The sequence below is a fragment of the Polypterus senegalus genome, chromosome 2 (genome assembly GCF_016835505.1).
Source record: "Polypterus senegalus isolate Bchr_013 chromosome 2, ASM1683550v1, whole genome shotgun sequence".
Taxonomy (NCBI): domain Eukaryota; kingdom Metazoa; phylum Chordata; class Cladistia; order Polypteriformes; family Polypteridae; genus Polypterus; species Polypterus senegalus.
This window is the reverse complement of record NC_053155.1, coordinates 161,301,418-161,320,697: the sequence shown is the minus strand read 5'-3', so window position 1 is coordinate 161,320,697 and position 19,280 is coordinate 161,301,418. Positions and strand designations below refer to the sequence as shown.

The following is a 19,280-nucleotide window of genomic DNA, read 5'->3' as shown; positions in this document are numbered from 1 at the left end:
ATAAGCAAGCCCAACCCTGCCCGATGCCTCTCACCCACAGCAACTCTAAAATGGAACAAAGCCCAGCCTCTCTCAAGAGGAATGGTTCCAGAGCCCGAATATATCTAGCCGGTAGCTCTCAACCTCTCGCATCAGTTCAGGCTCCTTCCCCGCCAGAGAGGTAACATGCCAGGATGCCCAAGGTCACAGCTCGATGATCGACTTTGTAATCATGTCATCGGATCTGCTACCTTATGTCTTGGACACTCGGGTGAAGAGAGGGGCTGAGCTGTCAACTGATTACCACCTGGTGGTAAGTTGGATCAGATGGCAGGAGAAGCTGCCAGACAGACCCAAATGTATAATGAGGGTCTGCTGGGAACATCTGGTGGAGGAGCCGGTCAGAAAGATCTTTAACTGCCACCTTCGGCAGAACTTCCACCTCATTCCGGGGGAGGCGGAGGACATTGAGTCTGAATGGGCCATGTTCCGAGCCTCCATTGTCGAAGCAGCAGAACGGAGCTGTGGCCGCAAGGTTGTCGGTGCCTCTTGTGGCGTCAATCCACGAACATGGTGGTGGAAACCTAAGGTTCGAGAGGCCATCAAGTTGACCAGTGGGACTCCAGAGACAGCTGAGGGGTACCAGCGGGCCAAGTGTGTGGCGGCATCGGCTGTTGTAGAGGCAAAAACTCGGGCATGGGAGGAGTTTGTGGAAGCCATGGAAAATGACTTTCGGTCAGCACCGAGAAGGTTTTGGCAAACCGTCAGGCGCCTCAGGAGGGGAAAGCGGTACTCCACCAACACTGTGTCCAGTGGAGATGGGGTCCTGCTGACTTCAACTGTAGATGTTATTGACCGATGGAAGGAATACTTTGAGGATCTTCTCAATCCCACCAGCATGTCTTCCTTAGAGGAAGCAGAGCTGGAGGACTCTGGGGGGGGCGGGGGGGATGGCCCATCCATAACAGGGGCCGAGGCCACCGAGGTAGGTAATAAGCTCCGAGGTGGCGGGGCCTCTGGAGTGAATGAGGTTCACCCTGGGTTCCTCAAGGTTCTGGATGTTGTGGGGCTGTCCTGGTTGACATCTCTCTGCAACATCGCATGGACATCGGGGTCAGTGCCAATGGACTGACAAACCGGGGTGGTGGTCCCCCTTTTTAAGAGGGGTGACTGGAGGATGTGCTCCAACTATAGGGGGATCACACTCCTCAACACCCCCCCAGTAAGGTCTGTTCAGGGGTGCTGAGAAAGAAAGTTTGGTCGATGGTCGAATCTCGGATTCAAGAGGTACAATGCAGATTCCGTCCCAGCCATGGAATACTGGACCAGCTCTACACCCAGGCCAGGATCCTGGAGGGGGCATGGGAGTTTTCCCACCCAGTCTACATGTATTTTGTGAATTTGGAGAAGGCATTCGACCATGTCCCCCGAAGCATTCTGTGGAGTGTGCTCCAAGAGTACAGGGTACAAGGCTCATTGTTACAAGCCATTCAGTCCCTCTACAGGAGGAGCAGAAGCTTGGTCCGCATTGCTGGTTATAAGTCTGACTCGTTTCCTGTTGAGATTGGACTCTGCCAGAGCTGCCCTATGTCACCGATTCTGTTCATAAGTTTTATGGACAGAATTTCTAGGCACAGCCAACGAGCGGAGGTGGTCTGGTTCGGTGACCTTAGAATCTCGTCTCTGCTATTTGTGGATGAAGTGGTTCTGTTGGCTTAATCGGACAGTGACCTCCAGCTCTCACTGGATCGGTTTGCAGCCGAGTGTGAAGTGGCAGGGATGAGAGTCAGCACCTCTAAATCTGAGGCCATGGTTCTCAGCCGGAAAAGGGTGGAATGCTCTCTCCGGTTTGGGAACACATTACTGCCTCAAATGGAGGAGTTCAAGTGTCTCGGGGTCTTGTTCACGAGTGAGGGAAGAATAGAGCGGGAGGTTGACAGACGGATCGGTGCGGCATCTGCAGTAATGCGGGCTCTGCAACGGTCCATCGTGGTGAAGAGAGAGCTGAGACAAAAGGTAAGGCTGTCGATTTACCAGTCGATCTATGTTCCTACCCTCACCTACGGCCACGAGCTTTGGGTAGTGACCGAAAGAGCAAGATCACGGATACAAGCGGCCAAAGTGAGTTTTCTCCGCAGGGTGGCTGGACTTTCCCTTAGAGATAGGGTGAGGAGTTCAGTTATCCGGGAGAGATTCAGAGTAGAGTCGCTGCTCCTCCGCATTGAGAGGAGTCATTTGAGGTGCTTTGGAGGAGTTAGCCGAGGAGAGGGAGGTCTGGTCTTCCCTGCTTAGGCTGCTGCCCCCACGACCCAGCCTCGGATAAGTGGTGGATAATGGATGGATGGGATGGACGGACATTTATATGTTACCTATATAAAACGCCAGATCAAATGTTATTTACCTTGATTTATTTGCTTATCTTTCTATAGCTCACTATAAACTCTAAAGTCACAAGTAGACTGCAGAGCTTCCCGTGTTTGACTGAGACATTAATCTAGATGAAATTCCTTTTGTTGTCTATGTAATGTCTATTTCATGCTCGACAGCAGACTCTTTCGTTTTCATGTGGATGAACATGTTTTTATAAAATGGTGTGCTATGGTTCTTTTCTTTTAAAAAATGGAGAAAGGCTCCTATTTTAAAAAAAAAAAGCACTGGGTACATATGAACAAGGCCTTTATCTCAGGTCAATGGATGTCTCACAACCATATAGCAAAACAGGAAGCACCAGGACTCGAGACTTAGATCTTTGTCCTTTTGCAAAGATATGGGGAATGCCACATACCCCTTTCCAGTGACCTCATGACCACCCATCCTCTCCCAATTCATCTACTGAGTCATAGGAAGAGTCACCAGAGACATGAATGTCGCTGGTTGGCAGCGAATAGTAAGTTAATCAAAAACATAAATAAAATGTCAAACTTTGGTTATATTTTGGAGATTAATGCATTGTGTCAAGGGCAATTTCCTGTTTTAGACCTGATGCTGCCAGAATAGGCTCAGGCTTCATGTTACAGAAGTATTTACAGCTTCAATAATGGATGCATGAATGGAAAAGTTATTTGCACAGCGATTTGTAAGAACTTTTGACAGTATGAACTTTCAGTAAAGCCGCTTTTCCACTGCATAGTACGGCACGACACGGTTCAGTACAGCTCACCTTGGTTCGGCTCAGTTCAGCTCGGTTTGCGTTTCGACTGCAGTTTAGTACCGCTTTAGAGTGGGCGGATTATTCACGCGTGTCGTTATAGTTGCGCCGCCTCTACTGCAGTGACACCGTGGAACTTTTACAACAACACGCAGACAACGACAACACTTAAGCTCGATGACGCGCAAGGTTAAGCATCTAAAAAAAGCACATCACTAGCTAACTTTTATCACTGTTGCAAAGCATAAAATGAACTGCGAGAGTAACATTAAAATGCTGATTCTGTATATTACAGATCTTCCACATTTTGCAAAAAAGTCGCCGCAACAGACCATCTGTTTGGACATTTAACCGTGCTAAAGAGTGGTGGGATGTGATTGTTCCCGGTTTTACAAACACTCAGTGGCTGGAGAACTTTCGAAACTTCCGCGTGTCTGTACCTTTAAAGAAAAGAATAGCCAGTGACGCAGTAATGACGATTTTCTCCGGCCAATCAGTGACCAGCAGTGTTTACACGTCACATTTTGGTAACGGTTCGGCACGCTTGGAACCTCGGCTGAGGTGGTACTAAAAAAAGGACCAGGTACCAGGTACTGTTCCCAGTGGAAAGCCCCGCAAAAGTGAGCTGTACTGAACCGTGTCGTGCCGTACTATGCAGTGGAAAAGTGGCTATAATTACCCAAGAAGAAAACTTGTTGCCTTTGGTCAGAACCAACTGGCAGTAATTTTATGTCACCAGTCAATGGCGTTTAATCATCTCTGTAATATTACCAATTACAAATATTGGGTGCAGTGATGTCCAATAGGAGATGCTGAAGTACCCTCATCACACCTCTTCCTGAACCATCGAGATCAAAAGTTTAAAATACTGTGCAACAGGAAAATTTTCGAACTTACATGGTAAATTGAATAGAGCTGAGCAGCATTAATACAATATTAAACAACAGACCTGTGATTTGCCTACTTAGAAATGTATGATGTGAACTGATCAAACGGGAAAAGTCACTGCAGAGTTTCAGCAAACAAATTCTTTGAAATCTTCAAAGCCTGAAATTTTGCTGTACAGTGCCATATTCAGAAGGATGAACAAACTTGTTTGATCTCAAAATGTTTATACTCTAAACACATTTTTACCTTGGAAAATTACTCACCTGAACTTTAACCTCTTGGTGGCTCAGGAGGGGAACTAAAAATTGAACTACCCCAGAATCAATCACCATCTGTATCTGTTCATTCCCTCCATCTGTTAAATAGGACAATGCCCATACGGTGTCCACAAGAATCTGACACAGCAGAAAAAAAACGCATCAACCAAACACACACACACACACACACACACACACACAAAAACAAAAACACACAAGTTAAATCATCAGGGTGTTTCTCAGTATTTGGACAGATCTTAAAATCTATACATTTGTCATACTTACATTGATGTCTGTGTGATAAATAAGAACACACAAAGCAGGTAAAATCTGTGGAAAAACAGACATAAACAAATGCTAAAATGCCTGAAGAACAAATACACTTATTTATAAAATCACCTGCAATCTTTTGCTTTATAAAATATGGAGATTATGTTTTCCCAAATCATTTGTATTGATTGTGTAGGCTATTTAAGCAATATTCTAAAAGAGTCTCAAAATAAACCTAGCAGCAAGCAATATCTCAATAAGCCATATTTGTTTGGTTCTGGTGAAACAAATTCAACAAAGATGTATTTATAACAATCAATTTATGTGAGCTAACATTTAGTAGAAGTATAAGAAAGAATGGCTTCACTGTAACTTTTTTGTAAAGCATATATCTGAACAATGTTGGAACAAACTCAAATACGACATACCAAATACTAAACAGATGTAACAAATGTTTGTGTAAATGCTAGGTATTCCACCAGCACACAAAATATTTTATTGCAGAACAGCTACAGCATTAAAACCACTGAAAAGTTAAATGAATAACATTGACTTTCTTGTTACAATGGCACCTGTCAAGCTGTGGGAAATATTAGGTAGTTGTGAACCATTAGTTCTTGTAGGTTATGTATTGGAATTAGGAATAATGGGCAAACATAAGGATCTGATTGATTTTGACCGGGGCCACGTTGTGATGGCAAGATCAGTGGTTCAGAAGTAGATAGACATATAGATACTTTATTAATCCCCAAGGGGAAATTCACATACTCCAGCAGCATCATACTGATAAAAACAATATTAATTAAAGAGCAATAAAAAAAAGCAGTGCAAGTTAAAAAATGCAAGGTGGAGTGTGCGAGGCAGGTATAACAGTCTATAATCTTGTATAATGTTAACATTTACCCCCCTGGGTGGAACTGAAGAGTTGCACAGTGTGGGAGAGGAATGATCTCCTCAGTCTGCCAGTGGAGGAGGACAGTGACAGCAGTCTGTTGCTGAAGCTGCTCCTCTGTCTGGAGATGATACTGTTCAGTGGATTCTCCATGATTGACAGGAGCCTGCTCAGCACCCGTCACTCTGCCACAGATGTCAAACTGTCCAGCTCTGTGCCTACAATAGAGCCTGCCATCCTCACCAGTTTGTCCAGGCATGAGGCATTCCTCTTCTTTATGCTGCCTCCCCATCACACCACCATGTAGAAGAGGGCGCTCGCCACAACCATTTAAAAGAACATCTGCAGCATCTTATTGCAGATGTTGAAGGACGCCAGCCTTCTAAGGAAGTATAGTCGGCTCTGTTGTATCCAAATATCTCTGTCATATCCAAAAAGTAGGTCTTGTGGGGGTGTTCCTAATATATAGTGGTTAGTACCTACCAAAAATTGTTTATGGAAAGACAACTGGTGAACTGTTGACAGGATCAAGGGCACCCAAGGCTCACTGATATAGGGGGAGCAAAGGCTAGCCTTTCTGGTCCAATTCCACAAAAGAGCTACTGTTGTACAAATCGTTGAAAGACTTAATGCTGGACATGACAGAAAGGTGTTAGAACACACAGTGCATCACAGCTTGCTGCAGATGGGGCTGCATAGCCACATAACAGGGGTCAGAACATGCGCTCTGACCACTGTTAACAACTGAAATCACCTACAATGGGCACATGAGCGTTAGAACTAGATGATGGCCTAGTCTGATGAATTACACTTTCTTTTAGATTATATAAATGGCTGGGTGTGTCTGTGTCATTTTCCTGGGGAAGAGACGGCAGCAGGGTGCACTATTGGAAGAAGGCAAGCCATCGGACGCAAGAGAATTAACCGTTTAGATTCATCTTTTTTTCATCTCTTTTCAGATGCTGAATGCTCTTAGGATTTACACCCCAGAGTTTTATTTAAAAAAAAAATGGTTTCAGACCATTGCTTGTAATCAATTCTGGTGCTAAACTCATTACTAAATTTCACCAACTGCAATATATTACTGAGATGCTCAGAAATTATTATCATACTGATTTTATCTACCCCTGTTTTGTATTAGATAATCAAATTAGAGTCCTTTGTGTCATTAATGTGGCCTCCTCTTTAACAAACCCTGCAGTGTTTCTCTCATTGCATTCTGAAAGTACATCTTATTGGCTCACATGGGCATTTCTTCGACAGGTTGATTCACTAAAGGATGGACTTTAGCGTGGATGATGACTAATAAATTATACTCTAACACTACTCTAATATTGGTAGTGTTGTTCACAAAGTCAGGCATGTCTCACCTAATTCACACTAAGAAGGGATGCAGATACTCTCCACTGTCAATCTGTATTTTATCACTGGAGCTGTTGGCCAAGACTAATCTCATCTAAAAGCTAGGATTCCTCTACCCCTTCTATTTACAGGTCTGATGTTACATCTTTGCTCTCCAGTTTTATTGAATTCAGAATGGCAATAAAACTAGGCTGTAACACTTCTAATCAGTTCTACATCCAGAACTGTTTTCACTTATTGAAACATGAAGCTTCCAGTCAGCATGATTTTCAAGTAAGTCTGCAAGATTGGTGTAAGTTTAAAATTTACAATCCATAAGTTAAACCCGGGGGCCCAATTAGAGCATATCCAAATGTCAAATGGCACAAAAAAATCAATGTAGTTAAGGCTTCATACCCATTTACCACATACATTCACCCACATATAATAATAAAGCACTATTGAGAGATGGTTGCCCCTTATTTAGTCTGACCTGATGCAGGCTGGCATCACGATGCTGGGTAAGGTAGTCTCCTCAAAAACAACCCTGGAGGAAAAAGGTCATGATGGTATAAATGAATTGAAAAGTCCACACCGGTAGCATTTGAGTCTTTATGTTTCTAGTTTACTAGGGCTACATTCAGACTACAATTAAGTGACTTACTGAATAATGTTTAATTTTGAAAGCGATTCCAATCCGACCTGAATCTGCTAAATTAATAAAAATTAATGAGAGACGTGACCTAATAAACAGCCATGAATCCCAGCTACCTGCCTCTTGCAGACTTCAAACTGTTTACAGTGCAGGGAATCTACGAATTCTTCAGCTCATGATGGCAAGTGCTCAAAGGTGCTTTGGGATCTATCGACAAAACTCTCTTAGGTGGTAAAGGAAAAAAAAAACTGCACGTGAGGCATGACGATGCAGAGAAAAATGAAGCAACTGACCTGTATTGGTGGGCTTTTGGACATTTTTATTTTTTCAAACATGAAATATTTATTGAATAGCAATGTAAGCAAATTTCACGTAATTAAACCTTCCAGGCTGCTAAATAGTTTATTTTGAAGGTGATAGCATTAACAACTTTATCATATAAACTGCAAATATATAAATCACCATTTGAAACCAACTATCCTAATTATAAAATTCATTTAAATTATCACCTTTAAACATTTACCCATGATCACTTTTTTCTGTATCATTGCTAATATTTGCAAAAAACACAGTATCAGAATATTTTTAGAGTTTTCTTATAAGATTGAATGTAGAGTTGCCGTGTTGATTGTTTCTTGCTGCATCTATGTCTTTTATGCTGCACCAGTTAGAGATTATTACTGCTGCTGTTATTGTTGGATTATTTAAAGTTTTAGCCTATAACTTTTTGCCACCACGATATTTGCATACCAATGGTTCTGACTTGCAGTGGCTCTGGTGCAATGCACAAAAACAAATTAGATTATGTAAAAACAAAATCAGAAAACACAAAAATAAATAGAATGTGCAAATACAAACTAATTGTAAAAGTTAACCAAACACAAAAACAAACTGGGAATGCAAAGCCCAATCAGAAAATGCAAAAACAAAATTGGAAACAAAATTTAAAAATTACAAAGAACAAAAACAAAATGAATACGCAAAAACAAATTACCTGCTAATGACGCAAATATAAATCTTACAAATAGAAAATACTACAGACTTGGAACAGCGTGGTTCTCTGACAAACCAGACTTTAAGAGGGCGTTATTACAAAAACAGCTTTAAAAAGTTTGTTAGAATACAAGTATCGTAAGTTTTTTTTGGAATTCACTAATTCAACAATACAGATATGTTTGAATTTTTATTTTTAGTATTGATTTTAAGCAGTATTTTTCAGTTACTGGACAGAAAGCGATGAGAGAATAAATGTAAAAATGAGCACATGCTATGATAAATCAGGTAGTTCATGATATATCATTGTTTATAAATCCTATACTCAAATCCCCCAAGATTATACAACCCCCACCTCATTTGTTATTACACTCCCTATCTCTGCTACACATTACAGTTCTAGCCCTGCACTGTACTTTAATATTTATGAATGCTAATACTAGTTTACTTGAATGATAATTGAGTAACTTGGTGGTTTACTAAATTACGAATTTTTTCAAATATTCATTTTTTCCCTGTGCTTAAAACTCATTAAAAAAAGTGCTTTTAGCCAGCGGTTGGTAGCGCTATAGCACGAACTATTGCAGTGTTAGTTTTCTCTGTGTTATTCAATGTTTTTACATTTGGTTTACTATTACGCTGTACATTCTATGGTATAATTATATTTGTGCTTAAAAACTAAAAAAATATATATTTACATACAGTTCGTATGGTCTGGAACGGATTAATTGTATTTACATACAATCCTATGGGGGGAAATTGCTTCGGTTCATGACCAAATCGTTTTGGAACGAATTATGGTTGTGAACCAAGGTTACACTGTGCCGGGAATGCCTGTTAAACAACTTAGATTCATGAGTAGCGATTTTGGGTGGTGAGATGTCTATCGAGGTGATCACTGTAATATTTATATGTCATTGAAATGTATTATTATCAGGCATGGTTTAGGCACCCATGTCATCAGGAAGGCACCAGAAAAAGGGACCTCAAGGTTACTCTTATGGAAGTTAATTTGGAGCATGGATGCCGTGAATGTCAGAGCTGTAATAAATAAAGTTCCCCTGCATACTTTAAAAGAAAGTCTCGCTATCATTTCATTTTTCACAATTTGTGAAAACAAGACATGGTGTTAGAATAGAGGACAGTCATGGATATTGTTGGAGTTCCCTTGCCACGAATTGACTGGGACTCTCTTAACCTGCCACGTGGAGCTGATGTTTTCTGGCCCGCTAAAAGGCAAAGACGAGAGTGAGAAATGCAGCTACCTGCTCCTGTGGACTGAGGAAAAATGAAAAGACATTTTTAACACATTGACTCTCACCCAGGAGGATGCCAAGGTACTGAAAACTTATTATAACCGCTTTGAGGCGTTTGTCATGCCTAAGACAAATATGATATTCGCGAGATACAAGTTTAATGAGAAGACGCAGGGTATAAATGAGACTTTTGATCACTTTGTAACGGAGTTAAAATTGCTGGTGAAGGACTGTGCTTATGCAAACGAAGATGAGATGGTCAGGGATAGACTAGTGTTTGGCACAAACTCAGCGAGAGAAACTTTTAAGTGTCAGGTCTTAGCTAACATTAAATAAAGCCATGGATGAGATAGCACAAGCACAGCTGAGAACCTTTGATGCATGTACTACGAACGGCTCATGTGAACCGACTGTGAATGCAGTACGCAGAGAACAAGCAAGAGCTCCAAAGAGCGCTGAACAAAAAACACATTACACAATTGAGAAGGCAGAAAAAGAATATGAAGGGAGTGACGCATACAAGCATATTCATAAGTGCAGCTACTGCGTAAACAAAGCATGGTGTAAACCTTAAGTTTAAATTAAGTTCATAGACACGCTGCTGCTGGCGTTTATCATGCCTAAGACGAATATGATATTCACAAGATATAAGTTTAATGAGAAGACGCAGGGTATAATTGAGACTTTTGATCAATTTATAACAGAGTTAAAATTGCTGTAACGGAGTTAAAGTTGCTGGCGAAGGACTGTGCTTATGCAAACAAAGACGAGATGGTCAGGGATAGAATAGTGTTTGGCACAAACTCAACAAAAGTGCGAGAGAAACTTTTTTACGTTCATAGACACGCTGCCACAAAATTTTCGCTGGCAAATCCACAACTTAATGCCTGTTGAACATCTTAGATTCACGAGTGCCGATTTGGGTAGTGATCACTTCGATGAATGAAACCTGTTATCTTTACAATGGTTGACAACAAAGACGAGATGGTCAGGGATAGACTAGACAAACACGGAATGTAACTTGAACACAACACATCCTCCAAATACGAACCTGATTGAAACAAATAATGATAATCAAATCCTTCATGACAGCAACACTCATAACAGTCACAAAACAATTACATTGACAATCATGTTGCGTTATTTTTAAAATGTTTCCTTTTCTTTTTCATAACTTCTTTAACATACTACTTCTCCCCTGCAAAGCGCGGGTATTTTGCTAGTGTGTGTGTATATATATATATATATATATATATATATATATATATATATACACACACACATGCATATATACACACACTGACTCATCACTAATTCCCTAGAAGGCTGAAATTTGGCAGGCTCATTCCTCACAGCTTACTTACAAAAGTTAAGCAGGTTTCATTTCAAAATTCTACGCGCAACGGTCATATCTGGAACCTACTTACGTACATATATACGGCCATAGCCTGCAGCTCGGTCGCTGTGTGAGGCGGAGTTGCGTCCTTCGTCACGTCTCCCATGTAATTGAGTGCCTGCCTGTATAAGGCTGTCCATCCCAATAGACACACTGCCGCTAAGTATTCGCGGGTGAAGGACTGTGCTTATGCAAATGAAGATGAGATGGTCATGGATAGAATAGTGTTTGGCACAAACTCAGAGAGAAACTTAAGTCCTGGGTCTCAGCTAACATTAAATAAAGCTGTGGACATTGCAAGATCGCACAAGATAGCACAAGCACAGCTGAGAACCTTCGATGCATGTACTCCGAGCGGCTCACGTGAACTGACTGTGAACGCAGTACGCAGACAACAAGCAAAAGCTCCAAAGAGCGCTGAATGAGAAACGCATTACTTGACTTCTAGCTCTCCAGGAACTTCCGCAACAGTTACATTTCCTGCATTGGCAACGTCTTCATCCCCTTCATCTTTGTCTGACAATTCACTGGTATTTGGCGGTAGCACACAGACAGTAGCTTCCGAGTATTCTTCCTCACACTCTTCCAGAAGCTGTGACACTTCATGCAGGGTGAGACAGCTTCTTGACATGTCTCACTACGCAAAAAATGATAAGGTGCACTTTAGATATACGCACTATATGCATGCCATCATCCCAATGTCCTCTTCACAGGACAGTGGGAAATGTCGCAAAATAACGTTGATGTAAGTGTGATTAGAATACAAGTTAGAAATATGGACATGTAGATAGTTTACTTACATTGCGTCAATCTCTCCGTCCCAGCAAACTAGCACAACATGTCCAGACTCGCCGTCACATGTAGGGAACGTCAGAAGCTGCCTCCAAAGACACACAGCACAACCTGCCGCCCACACGCTATATGGCACAAGGCTGCCTTCCCGGAAGTGTTGTGACACACAACCTCAAGTCTGCTGTGAATGTACCCCGGATCACACAGTTGCTTCGGTACAACAGATATGGCTATACATCAAGATGTCCTACAAATAGGACCCTGGTAGATAACAGGTGCCTGCCCTTCTTCCCTTTTCCTTCAGTCTTGTTTTGGAACTCATTTGTATGCACATCAGTGCTGTTTATTGTGATAAAAAACAACTTTGCAGCCAGGATACCAGAATATACAGGTGGCTGCCCCACACCTTTATCAGAGTATGTCTCATTATTGTGACAAATATATATAAACACACAGACACACATATATATACATATTAGAGAAATCATGCAAGGTTTTCATGTGACTATTCATGCAATGCATATTTTTCTTCAAAACCATATGTCATATAGTACACATCTACATATCATTTTTCGTCTTCATTTGGAGAATACAATGGTACGTATGTCATTACAGCCAATTTAATGCACATATATCAAACAAAAAACCTTACATACATCATCTCTGCTAAGAACAGTAGTAGTTTAGTTGTGTATTAGCAGTCACCAAATAAAGCCTATGTAATGGCAAATGCTTACACATTGTAAAATTGCATAAACATTCAATTGCCTGCAAAAAAAGTCATGTTCCTTCCCTGTATTAAGTTAGGAACTGGCGATACTTCAGCAAGTAGATTAACAATAATCTTGCCTGGATGACAATTTCCAATAGTTTTAGCATTTCCAGTAGATTTAGGGGGTACAACCCCAATTATGTTAAAAAAAAACAACAAAGACACACACACAAACACTTTATATCATAGTGAAGTAACAAGTAAACAGTTTGTAACTATATCTGTATAATTCTGTACTGATCCAAACCTATGCTTTCAAATTTATTTTGTATGACAGTCCTTTAAACAATGTTGTTCATCATTAGACACAGAGGAAGCTTACATTTCATACACTAGATCTTCTGCTGCATTTCAGGTCTGGAATGAGCCAAGTACATATAAACATTTTCATACCAGCTTTTTCCACTGCTGGGTTATGGGGGCAGGGATAATGCCTTTGCTGGTAGACCTGGGCACTGGTTAGTTAACAGGCAGTCCTGAGCAAAGATCTAGTCATATAGACTCAAACACCTACACCAGTGTTTCTCAGAAACTTTTGAGTCACAGGAGGCTGTTGCTGACTCATGAGCAGAAGATGTGTTTGTGGTGTAATCTACTTTTTCCACTGTGACGCCACTGAAAGGATTGACACAGCCTTGTGAGACTTTTTATCCTGTTTCTAACCATTCTCACTTTAATCTCCCTTTGTCCAGGGAGGGGCATGAACAAGTAACTAGCCGAATTTTTTTTTCTCATCATATGCTCACAACACAGCAACACAAGTGGTGTGATACAGTGTCAATCAATCTGGTTGAGGGGTCCTGATGTGAAACTTCAAGAAGCACTAATACAACATAAGTACTCTTCGGTACAATAAGAAACATTGCCTGTACTCTAAGCAGAGACTGAAAACTAACAATGCAGAACTTGCAGCAGATCGCCCCCAGGTGTAGTATTTGAATTTAATGCACTTGAACTGTAAAACTACACACTGCAGTATTTCAAAGTCATACTAAGAAGTACTTGCAAATCAAGCATAGCATCAAGTCCTTCAAAGATGTCATTCTTAAAAGTAAAAACTTTGCTCAGAATCTGACATGAGCTTTGTGGTTATGTAAGAAAATTAACTTCTTGCAAGCTATTAAGAGATAAAGCTGTTTTGCTATAACGGCAGGTTATTCATACAGGCGTCTGTCATAAGACAATTTGCAATAAGCTGACTTAAGACAACCTCCTTTTCTAGGAACACTTCTGTTTGACACAGGAAAGATGACCTTTCCATTTTTGAAGCCCTTTGACACGTACACAAAACACGGTTGGCCGAGTTGCGCAATATAAAATGAAATGCATAGGTAAATGATTATGCTTTTTTTTTTAAATAAGTAAGGGGAAGGGAGAAAATTATAAAAAAAAAAACGACTGAAAAGTGGAACTTTGGTCTTCTGCCTTACAACGTAGAATACTCATCTGTGATTGAATAAAGACTGATTGAACTATTCCCGTCTTCCTCAGAGATCTTCTTCTACAGTTTTTCTAATGCCCGAACAAGGACAGGTGGCAGCTGCAGGCTCCGGGTCAAAGTCCAAGTGAGGGATCCACAGAGGACCAACAAGATAGTTACAACTGGTTTGTCCACAGGCTGGGAGCCATGAGCCTCAGTTCCCCCCCTGTCGGAGAACTGCAGTGAAGCGGCACAGAAGCGAATCCTAAAAGACTGTGGGCACACTATAAGTCCCTGTCTTACACCCCAAAACACAAAGCTGAGTTGCAGTACTTTAGCAAAACCAACTCTTAAGGTGCAAATTGCAGACAGGAACAAGATTGGTGACTGGTGAGTACAACTGCTTTATTGTCCGAGAGAGATACTGGGGACATAATGATAAGAGTGCCTCTTGGAATGAGACAGAGTCCTAAGTAGACTAGGAATTAGAAGGAAGAGGTAGAAAATTAGTAAAAAGGGAAAGTACCTCCCTGTTGGGGAGTTTCTAAAGTAAAAGGACAGTGAGCAGAGTGAAGTGTGAAAGAATTAGTGAGGTGCTGGGAATGCGGAGTTAGTGCACTCCCTGGAACGAGACTGAGTCTTTTTAAAGGAACAGAATAAAAAATGCGGGGTGAGAGATTGGAAAGAACAGATAGTTGGTAAGCACCTCACGGTCAGGAAAAGCACCGTTAAGTGGGAGGGCCATATTCTTCACTTTGATAGTCTGGTTATATTCCTGACTCAATGATTTAAGTCTGTTGTGGAAACCATGAACAGTAACCTGCTTGACTGTTAGTCTACTAAAGAAGGAAATGACAAACAGTGACCCAGGGAAAGGAAGGGATTTGGAGTGAAGTGACATGGGGAGGTCACAATGGGGAAAGTATTAAAAAAAAAAAAAAAAAGGATGTGAATGAGGAGTCTCTGTCTGGAGGATTATTTTCGTAAAATGTACCAAAGGGAAAGAAAGGCGGCTCTCCAAGACGCTATGTAGAACAGAAACCAGGGTGAGATTTTACAAATTATAAGAATGTAAACTGTGGAATAAACAGAGCGGTGGCAGGTCATCAGTAGAAGGCTCTGGTGATATGAGTGAAATACAGGAAGTTAGGAAAATTGTATGTTGAAATACACAAGGATGCTGTAGTCAAGGGCCATATAGAATATGTAAATGTTTGATAGATGGGAATTGATAATTAAAGATAGATCCCTGGGAGTGATGCAGAAACGCAATGAGGGACTGCAAAACAAAATGAAAATTATGGCAGAAAAAGAAATGATGTTCTTGGTAATGTAAGAACCACCCCAAAAGTCAGGACAAAAGAAAGAACAAGTAAATAAAAATATAAATAAAAAGAAAAAAGAATTTTTTTTGTTCACTGATTTAGCGACAGAATGCACTCCCTCTCCCTATGAGGACAATAGTCCAACACCACCACTTCAAGTGATGATGAGGAAGAAAAAGACATTAAAGATGAGGAGGATGAGAGAAGTGAAGTAGAACGGCTGCAACACCGTCTGACTCGTTCGTCTGTTGCTGCCAAGCAAAAGCACTTAAAACGCTCCAGGTCCTCACTCACACTTTCTCCTTTTTTGGCCAGGAAAGGGTCCGTTGTTTCAAGCACCACTAATAGAAGTGCACAATGCAAGGTTTAACCCACAACAGCTGGTTAGTGGCCAGAATCGTCCCACTATATTGGTACATGGGAATTGGGTCTTACAAGAGATAAAGGAAGTGGTGCAGGAATTACCGAACCCAAAAGAAGTAGGGTGACAGAAGTCTGTGATGGCACTGAAACAATTAGATGATATGTATAAGCCAAATGCAGCAGAATGGACTTAAGACAATGGAAGGAAGCTATAATGATGTGAGATTGCAATGGAATGAGACGCTGGGACGATAGGGGGCGGAGAGTGGCCAATTTGATGTTCAGTGGACTCGGATACAACCATAAATAAAACGAAAAATATAACAGTACCGATTGGTCCCAATTAAAACATGCTAAGCAGAAAGATGAGGAGTCAGTGGCAGAATGGGAACACCGTCTTCGGGCTCTCTCTCTCTCTCTCTCTTCACCTGTTCAAGCCACATTTTCAAGTGTCGTGTTGAAAGATCAATTCATATTCAGCCCTCTATTCCCAGTGAACTTCTTAGGATGAGACTTAGGACACACAGTGCCTTTACACTGACCACCACCATTACATGCTCCTATGCTGCCTGGGTTGTTCATGTTTTCCTCAAAATGACAAGAATCTCTGCTCTCCCGGGTTCCCCTTGGATTACAGTAATCAAGATCTTTTTCACTGTACTGCATGATTTTTTTGGACTGCATTATGACGAAGTCTGGCTCTCAGGCTTTTTAGCTGCTGCTGTCAGACTATTTGCCTAATGAACTGTTATATCTCAGCAGAACTGGTTGGAACAGCAGTCTTCCTTTTGTCACAACTGCCTTTCTTCTGGTTTCTTTCCTATTCCTGTTCACCCTGAATCCTAGTTCTGGTTTGCATTCACGTTTGAAGGGAAGCGCTGGACCTGGACTGTAAAGCCGCAGGTATATACAGAGGATATGTGTATATGGACAAGCATTAGCAAAAAAATTGGAAGGTTAATGACCAAAGGGGGTAGTCCTCTGGTGCATTATGTAGACGATTTGTTGTTATGCTCTGAGACTCAGGAACAATGCAAAGAAGACACAAGGGCTTTGTTGGTCTTCCTAGCGGAAAACGGGCACAAGGTGTCCCAAACAAGTTGTAACTGATTAAAAGAAAAGTGAAAACCTGGGTCATGATTTGACTGCAGGTGAATGTGTACTGTCTAATGGTAGGATTGAGGCTGTCTATTAAAAATTGATCTCATCCTAATACAAGACAGCAGGTTATGTCCGTCCTTGGAATGTTGGGATATTGCCGGCAAATGGTTCAAGATTTTGCTGAAACAGCACATCCACTCCAAGATTTAGCAATCTCTCCTAAATTGGCCTTGACTGATACATTATTATGGACGGAGCATTACCAATCTCTCCTAAATTAGCCTTGATTGATAAATTATTATGGACGGAGCCGCCTGACACAAAACAAATTTTAATGTTTGCGCCCGCGTTAGGGCTTCCAGACTACTCTCGTCCTTTCACTCTGTTTGTGGACGAGAAAGGGGGGTATATGACTACAGTACTAACTCAACAACATGGAGAAAGACAAAGATCGGTTGCATACTATTCCAAGATACTGGATGCAATGGGCACTGCACTTCCAGCATGTCTGAGAGCAGTTGCTGCAGCAACAGAAGCTGTATTAGCATGCTCAGATGTTGTTCTCATGAGTCCATTAACTGTTAAGGTACCACATGCAGTACATTCCATCTTAGTACAGTGAAGAACATCTCATTTGACAGCTGCTTGGGCAACTTATTATCAAAATATGTTTGTTTCTCTTGCTAATGTTACTTTCAAATGATGCAATACACTGAACCCTGTGATTCTCCTGCCAATAGAAATAGATGGAGAGCCACATAATTTTGAACAAGAAATACAAGCTGTCACCAAACCTAAGGATGATTTAAGAGACCCCACTAGAAGAAGGAGCAACAGTGTCTGTAGATGGGTGTTCCTTAAGTTTGGATGATGGAAGCCCGTCCACTACAGGTAAAATTTTGTTACAACGAACTGCCAGGAACCTAAAAAATATTTCTTTGCAAAATTTGCAACAAAATTCTGTATTTGTTGCTATAGAGCTTTCTTTAACTTGCGTCCAGACGTTTGCAATCATTTCAATAGCTTCTTTCGCGTTAATTTTAATCTTCTCCCGTCTACAAGTTATGCTGACGAGAATTTTTCTCCTTGCGATAATACACCTTCAGGGTGAGAATGATGCCCAAACCCAATGGCTGAAGCACTGCTGTGCAATTGGGTGGGAGGATTTCAAGCGCAAATATTATCTAAATGCGGAACAATGTTGTGGGCAGCACAGGTATTAATCAGAAGCCGAATCATCCTTTTCTTCTTTATAATATGAGGTTTCTGAACTCTTTTGGGATCCCCCCCAACTAAACGGGAATGTCACTCTGAACTGCATTCTAAATTGTGATTGTTGAAGATTGTTTGTCCGTTGCTGGGGCAGGGCAACAGCAGGCTCACAGCGCTGCAAGTGAAGTGCCACAGAAGCGAATCCTAAAAGATCGTAGGTGCACTATAAGTCCCTGTCTTACAACCCAAAACATGAGGCCGAGTCTCAGTACTTTAGCAAAATCACCTTTATTCAGCTTGAAACAGGAACAGACAGCACGGTTATTTATTATAGTGGGATCTGCCACTCTCCTATACACAGACACAGCAATCAGACAGGGTTGTGACCAGGTTAGTGGCCAAGTAATCCTGTTCCCTGCATTTACATTGTTCCTTGCATTTTCTCTGTTTGTTTCAGTGCTGAGCAGCAGCAGAGCTGTGAGCCTGCTGTTGCCCCGACAACAGATAAAAAGTCTTCCACAGACGCAGTGTTCTCACTTCAGGATGCTGTTCGGCATGTTGTCCCGTTCGGGTGAGGTCTCAAGAGAGTTTAGAAACCTCACATTTTCTTGAATGAGTGCCGCATTAATAGGAATGTTTCTTGAATGAGCATCACTGAACCACATCCAAACTGCTTTTCTGCATCTTCAAATGCAGCAGTTCGCATACATTTGCAACCCAAGATTTGTCTTCTTTTTTTGCTCTGTCTTTCAAGAAAGTTGACAGTGTCGATGGTGAAATTCCGAATTCACTGGCAATGTCTTTTTTTCTTTTTGCCATAATCGAGAGCTGCAACAATTTAGTTTTTTTTCTAATATGAACAGTTATCATTTTTTGGTGTCTGACATTTCTATAGGAGGGTGACAAGGAGTTAAATTCCAATGGATGTTTTTCAAATGTTGGCAAACAATAAACAAAATGTATCACTGAAAACCACAGAAAACAAAAAAAAAATAAATAAAACAGTACAAGGAAAGTCCAAAGAAAGAATTTTTTAAAAAAAAAAAAAAAAAAACAATGTTTCTCTTTGGGGATCATTGTGCACAACTGAGCTACGACCACAGAACTAACTGCTCTGTGGATGATTCATTCAGGCATTTCAAGGTCTTTTGGGAACTTTGTTGTAATCAAAGTATCTGCTGAATGTATTTCGTAGTAATGAGATTTCTATAGACTCATGC

At 41.1% G+C, this 19,280-nt stretch overlaps 1 protein-coding gene across 3 annotated transcripts in view; it reads right to left on the bottom strand.

Annotated features, from left to right (window-relative positions):
* kpna3 (karyopherin alpha 3 (importin alpha 4)) overlaps positions 1–19,280 on the bottom strand; it is a 255,305-nt gene that overhangs the window by 68,122 nt on the left and 167,903 nt on the right. For 2 of the 3 annotated variants that reach the window (XM_039744890.1, XM_039744891.1), the window contains exons 10-11: positions 4,558–4,602; positions 4,279–4,410 (exon numbers count right to left, since the gene is read on the bottom strand). The exons of the other annotated variant lie outside the window; for it this stretch is intronic. In XM_039744890.1, coding sequence (XP_039600824.1) covers positions 4,279–4,410; positions 4,558–4,602 — 177 coding nt within the window. The remainder of the gene's footprint in view (positions 1–4,278; positions 4,411–4,557; positions 4,603–19,280) is intronic. 3 annotated transcript variants of the gene reach the window in all.